The 7060-nt window shown below is 42.1% G+C and overlaps 1 protein-coding gene across 2 annotated transcripts in view; it reads left to right on the top strand.

Annotated features, from left to right (window-relative positions):
- Rfx4 (regulatory factor X4) overlaps positions 1-7060 on the top strand; it is a 153071-nt gene that overhangs the window by 125442 nt on the left and 20569 nt on the right. The window contains exons 14-15 of one of the 2 annotated variants that reach the window (XM_055627777.1): positions 2729-2848; positions 3129-3287. In XM_055627777.1, the coding sequence (XP_055483752.1) occupies positions 2729-2848; positions 3129-3287 (279 nt within the window). Of the gene's footprint in view, positions 1-2728; positions 2849-3125; positions 3288-7060 lie in introns of both variants that reach the window. The other variant, XM_055627776.1, reaches the window with a different exon arrangement.

Here is a 7060-nt window from a genome sequence, read left to right as displayed (position 1 = left end):
TTTCTTTCTTTCTTTCTTTCTTTCTTTCTTTCTTTCTTTCTTTCTTTCTTTCTTTCTTTCTTTCTTTCTTTCTACCATCTAACACCTATCACCTATCTATGGGGGCATAGGGATATGTGGAAGTTAGAGTTTGTGGGAGTTGGTTTCCTCCTCCTACCATGTGGTCCCAAGGAAAGAACTCAAGTTGTCAAACTTGGGGCAAGTGCCCTTACCCACTGAGATATATCCTTGGTCTTTAAATACATAACTCCAGTATGTAAAAATAAAATAAGCAAAAGACACAAACGGCAGTTTATAGAACAGGAAATTGTAAAAATGAACAAGCACATGAAAGGACATGTGTCTCTGTGGTAATTAGGTTACTGCAAAGTTCATACCCTTTTTGCCAGCACCTTACATGGTACCGGTAAAAGTGTAAACCAGTCTGGCAGGTAACCTTGCACTCCCTAGATGCAAAAATAGTCATTGTAGCTAATTTTCAATGATAAAATTTGTCAACAATCTAGCTTTCACCGTCAGGAGAATGGGAAAACTGTGGTAGTCAATGGTCAGTTCTTCAGCTGCAGCTCCATGTCCACGTGCATGGATCTACAAACAAAACTGTCAAAGCAGGTTGTAGAATGCTATGTAGGGTATTGTATCACTTACACCACATTAGAAAACTATATATGTGTTCTCTACAGATATGTAAGTGTACAGTAACAGTAGAAAAACACATAACAGATTCAAGATTAGTCATTATTCAAAGGGACGAGCATAAAGAGTCAGGGAAATTACAGTAAGGAAGGAAACAATTAAAAACATGATTTAAATATAGAAAAATGTTCAGCATATCATAAAGCTATGTGGTAAGTATACTAACACATTTTAGAATGCTCTCATCTTCTATAAGCTAGAACACCTTATCCAGAATGAAGAAAATTCCAGTGTCTAGCAAATGCAGTGGAGTAAGTTACCAAATAGCAAGTTTTCTTTGCCTCCAGTACCTTATCATCGCATAATGACCTTTGGTGATCACTAGTTCTGGACCTGAGAGCCTTTTTCCCCTAACAAATTAGCTGAAAAGAATAAAACCTTCACAGTGTTCTTGGAAGGTGGAAGAGCTTAGCCCACACATACAGCAGAGTAGTCTGTGCTTGACCATTCCTTCATTCCTCTAATATATGGTGTGTGGAGTCTCTGATGTGTCCAGGTCACCACTGGCACAGAACAGAGGATAGGAGGGATTTTAAAAAACCCCTGTGTTATGGAGCTTCAGCACTGCCTCCCCCCCATTTTCTTCTATATTTACCCTCTTATGTGGCCATGACATCCTGGCACTGAACTGCTTCTTGCCCAATAATCCTAAGGATGGACTTTTAAAAAGAACGCTGTAGCCCTTACTACGTCCATGCCTCCAAGCTTGACTTGTAGCTTCTCCCTTGTACTCAGAGAATCACAGCACAATCACAGGCAGTGGCAACAGCTCTATAAAGCTCCTGTTTGAAAAACAATTGAAAATAAGAGACCTATTGGGTGTGCTGATGGTTTCTAAAGGACTTCCTGGACAAACACTACTACCCATTTTTTTAATCATATACTCTAATTCACTAGCTCATAGATGTTTCATTCCATCTATATTGCCTTAGACCAACATCCTAGCAAGTAAAATAATTTCTTTTTACAAATGCTTCAAGTATATGAAGCTATCATTTGAGTTTTTTTTTTACTGTAATTGAATGAATCAGTCATTGTGCAGTTCTTGAGATAGCAACAGTTATCATTTATTAAGCACCTAATGTATACTTATCTTATTCTGCTTCGCCGTCTTCCTTTTAGAGAACATTACAAACTGCACAATAAACAGCAACTTCAGGAGCAGTTCAAGTCGAGTTCTGCACTTCACTGTGTAGCTTTCCATGTTCCTATGAATCTTGAGTTTCGGTTTTTCTCCTTTGTAACAGAGTACTATTTATCTCATGTGACTAAGATGTAGATTATACACAATAACCTACATTGGCTAATATAGTGGTTGCCACAGAACACTTGGTCAATGTACATCTAACTTTGTTTTTCTTATTGAAAAGGACTAGGCAAGGTAGGCTGAAACACAGAAGTCAAAATGTTTTTTGTACTGGGTGGTTGTAGATCTTGGAAAATGTTGAGCTCAGACACTGGTACATGGGGACAGTCTTAAAAATGACTCTTTACTTTCCTTCTTAAGGAATTATCTGCATTCAAAATGTGCTCCTTGAAAATCCCAAATCTTCCCCATCTGGTACCTTTTCTAAAGACCTTGTACTGAGTGGGTCTCAAAAACACTTAGAGAAATGATTCTATCATTGCAAAATGATTATTTCAATTGCTTCTTCGATTATGCCGGGTACACTGGTAGACATCCATGAACTAACAGGTACGTTCCCTGCCACGGACACACTTATAGGATATGCTATAGAAAGAGTGGAAATGAGTGCCATTGTGCCGAGACAAGGACTGGAGCTGCTGGGAACCTGAAAGCTCAGGCTTAGTGTGTACCTTTTTTTTTAATGGTGACATATGAATGCAGAGGATTAATGGTCTTGACTGGGAATATGGCAAAAGATGGACAGCTCTAGCCACAGCGGGGAGATGGTGCGGGAGAGGGGATATCCTGAGCACTGTTTAGAGGACACAGCAGCATGCCCCTGGCCAGGTGGAGGGGACACACAAGGTCGGCCAACTCACTTTCTGCCTGATATTTTCTCGCCAGGGTCTTTTCACCTAATTCACTTGATGTTTGATGACTACGTGCTCTACTTATTGGAATCTCTGCATTGTCAGGAGCGGGCCAACGAGCTCATGCGAGCCATGAAGGGAGAAGGAGGCACAGGTGAGCTGAAATATGGCCACTATACTTACTTCTGTTCTGTTTCTTTAATTTCACACACCCAAGAATAGAGCTGTGGGGAGTGGCTCAGACACTGAGAAATCACCAGTTTCTCTTCCTCTGTAGCATGGGCACCTGTGTGTGGAAACCACTGAAAGGCTTTAAGCAGGGAGTAACCCATAGGACACAGATTAGAAAGCATGCTTCCTTTCTTGTGGTTCTTTAAAGGCAATTGTCCTTGACCTTGGGCTCTAAGAACTTACCTTTTCTGTATTTGCAGCAGGAGTTCAGGAAGAAATTATCTTGACAGAGACTGCCCCAACAACCCCTTCGCCAGGCCCATCATTTTCTCCAGCAAAATCTGCCACATCTGTGGAGGTGCCACCACCCTCCTCCCCTGTCAGCAACCCATCCCCCGAGTACACCGGCCTTAGCACAACAGGTAAAAGAAGGCTCTCCAAAGTGTGGGGTGGGGAGTACATGTTGAAAGCAAGAAATTTCTGGAAGACAATCTTCCTCCAAACACACAAAGGAATCCCAAGACTCAGGGATCTTCCTGGATTTAAGGAAGGTTTAGAGGACTCAGATTGTTCATTAGTATATCTTCCATATGTTGCTGTTTTCAGTTAGCAGATTAAGCACATGATAAATCTCTACTCCCCAAAGTAAGCCACTGAAATTATTAAAATGTCCTGTGAGTTGGTAGACAGGCATGCCTGAAATCAAGAAACATGAACCCAAACCTAAGCAATGTCTCTGGAAATGTGGACAGGTAGGAAGCCTCATCAAGCCACAGGAAGACTAAGTGAGGCAGTGGCTATGAACAGGATTGGTCTTGGGCCAAGCTCCATCCCACAGTGAGCATGACTTTGTAAAGCTGACGAGGCTTGAGAGTTGCTCTGATGGGAGACCCACAGCCCAGGATACACACTGTGTTCTCACAGGCCAGGCAGGCCACACCCAAGAATTGCCAAAGCCTCAGCAAACACCCACACATAAGACAACTAAAGGAATGCCGAATATATATTTGTATATATGTATACATAAAAGTATGTATAAAAGGGGAAATGTGGAAAAGGACCCATTGTGTCCCTTGCCCATTGATGGGTGAATGGATATAAACATCATATACTGGACAATATTTCTAATTCTAATATATCATTATAACATGACTGAATCTTGAAGATATTGTGCTAAGCGAAATGAGCTAGATATCAAAAGGCAAATGTCTGATTCCACTTTTACAGGGACCCCAGAGCAGGGAAATTCAGAGTAAAATAGAGGATCGAGGTAGAAGACATAGGACAGAGTTTCAATATGGGATGATCAAAAACTTTGGAGATGGATGGTGATGGTTGTTGCACAGCCCAACAACTGTACTTAATGCAACTAAGCTGAAAATGGTTTAATTGCTAGATTTTAGGTTAAAGCGTTGTATCACATTAAAAAAAAAAAGTCACCATACCAGTGCTGTAAGCACAGCCCACAAGAAGGGGAATTATGTATTCGTGAGAATCAGAGATCTTCAAGAAGAATGGACAGCTGTTGAAAGAGACACATAAGTTGATCAGAACACAAAATACAACTGAAAGAGAATTAGTTAAAAGGATGAGCTAAGAGGTTCTCTGATAATACAATCAATGCAAGGAGATAAAGAAATGTTCAATATAAGAGCTATGCGCCCCCTTTCTCTATCCAGGCGCCCCCTCTCTTTCCCTTTTCTCTCTTTCCCTTCTCTCTTTCTCCCATTATATCCTGCTCCTCCCTTCTCTCTCTCTTTTCATATCCATCTAATAAACCACTTTTCATAGAAAAAAAAAGAGCTATGCTAAGAGAAAAAGCTGGTATGTTTAGAAATTATTGTTTGGAGAGGCCCTGGCTGACCTGGAACTCTGTATGAACAGACCAGGTTAATCTCAAATTTGTGGTGATTCTACTGCCTTTTCCTCCTAAGTGCTAGGATTACAGGTGTGTGCTCAGCCTTATGTTCACTTTTTAAAATAAGTATTCCAAGTAAGAAAAGAAAATGGAGAAGTAGCTGGGTATTATGACTCACAGTTGTAATCTCAGAACTCCAAAGGCTGCAAGTCAGGAGGATTGCTGAATGCTTGAAGCCAATACTGGGCTATAGAATGGGTGGGCGGGGGCTACAGAGTGAACCTTTATCTTTAAATAAATAAATTAATTAAGAAAGGAAAGCAAGTAAGAAAGGTCTGTGTTACTAGAATAAAAGAAAACAAGATCAAGAGAGAGAGAGAGCATACTACTAGCTTAATGGTTTTATAGAACAGAGATATAAGACTTACGGTCACAGTTTTCAAGTTTCTTTCCTTGATTCCTGAGGTAATTAAATGGGGGAGGGGAGAAATGGGTTGGAAATCACTTGGAAACTCACTAAATAAAATCAAAGAGATCTCATCAGCCCCAAAGAGATAATTACCAAAAGAGACTTGGATTGATACCAGCCTTCTCATCAGCAACATTAGATCTTTTTTAAATTAATTAATTAATTTACTTAACATCCTGATCACAGATTCCCCTCCTTCCTCTCCTCCCAGTCCCTTCCTCTTCTCTTCCCCAATCCCTCCCTCCCTCTCTCCCCAGAAGAGGGAAGGCCTCCCACAGTTATCAACCCACCTTGGCATATCAAGTTGCAGTAGGACTAGACAAGGCAGCCCAGTTAAGGAAAGGGACCCAAAGGCAGGCAACAGAGTCAGAGACAGCCTCTGCTCCAGTTAGGGGGTCCACATGAAAAACAAGCTACACATTTGTTACATATGTGTAGAGGGCCTAGCTCTGTCCCATGCATGTTCTTTGGTTGGTGGTTCAGTCTCTGTGAGCCCCTATGGGCCCAGGTTCATTGATTCTGTAGGTTTTCTTGTAGTGTCCTTGACCTCTCTGACTCCTTCACATCCTGTTGTTCTTTTCCACAAGGGTCCCTGAGTTCCACCTAATGTTTAGCTGTGAGTCTCTGCATCTGTTTTCATCTGACACAGTATTTTTAACATGCCTTGAAAATCTTCCATGCAGAATGCTGTTTCATAGGTTGTGTGTGAGAGAGGGGCAGTGATATTTTGAAAGTGCCAAGTTTATGCTGAGTGCTGTGCATGATAGGAATATTACTATGCCAAGGCCACTCAGGGATGAGAGAGACAGAGAAAATCGTCATAGAAGATGGCATAGTCAAGGTACAGGGCTCTCAAGGAAGGAGAGTCCATGCTTGGAGGTATCAGGAGAGACCTCACAGAATAGACTGGAGGGTTAGGTAAGGTGCTGTGCTATCCTCTTTATTACTCAAGCTTCAAATCTTTCTTTCAATCCCTTTATTAGTTAGGAAGGCCTGGGTGCTGTGGCAGTATGTAAGGAGTCAGTACAGCAGAAACCCACTTCATGTATGCATACCACATTGGTGGGGAATTCTGCCACAGGGAAAGCATTTTAAATGCAGCCATTTGGAAGTGCCCATTCTCACTATTGGGCCCCACCAGCTTCTGGTGGGTCCCCTAGACCAGCAGTAGCAGCACCTTTACATAACTTGGCAGACAAGCTCATGGAAAGTGCCTACAGACACACTAGCTTGGAAACTCTGGGAATCCAGGCCAGCAAACCTTCAGGCAAGCAGTTCTGACACTAAGAAGAGGGACTACAGAAGAGAAAACTACTTTTTGCTCACTGACAACAAAAAAGGAAGCACATATGAGCCCCATGCATGGGTTCTCCAGCATTCAAGGGTTCTTCCTAGACCGGAAGTATTAGATCATTGTCCCCTGGGTCTCCTGCTTCTCAAAAGAAGCAGTGGGGCAGCAAGAGCTGCCAAGAGCCATTTCCCTGAATCATGCTCCTGACATACCTACCATCACCAAGGCAACCCATGGAGTTGTGGCCATCCTGTCTTCTAAGATACTCAGGAAAGTTTTGCATACCTAACAGTGTGGCCAGAGTGGAAGGCTACCTCCCCAGCATAGCACATCAAACCAGGGATGTTTGAGAAACAGCAGGATGGGAGGCATGTGCAGGGAATCCTAATAGGGGTATCTCACATTCGTCCTGCCAGGAGTCTGCCTGGCTTTTGGAGGCCTTGAGGTAGGGGCAGGTGTGATGATCACCAAGGCCATGGGAATATCATAAAAGTGTTGAGAAGTTTCTGTGCAACATGCTATAGGTCATAAAAGTAGCTTCTTAGAAATACAAATGTAAAACAGGTTCTCTTCAGAT

This window comes from Psammomys obesus, unplaced genomic scaffold (genome assembly GCF_907164565.1).
Source record: "Psammomys obesus unplaced genomic scaffold, mPsaObe1.curated_primary_1811, whole genome shotgun sequence".
In the NCBI taxonomy this organism is placed as follows: Eukaryota; Metazoa; Chordata; class Mammalia; order Rodentia; family Muridae; genus Psammomys; species Psammomys obesus.
Note: the sequence above shows the minus strand (reverse complement) of the source record. Positions and strands in the feature narration are given on the sequence as shown.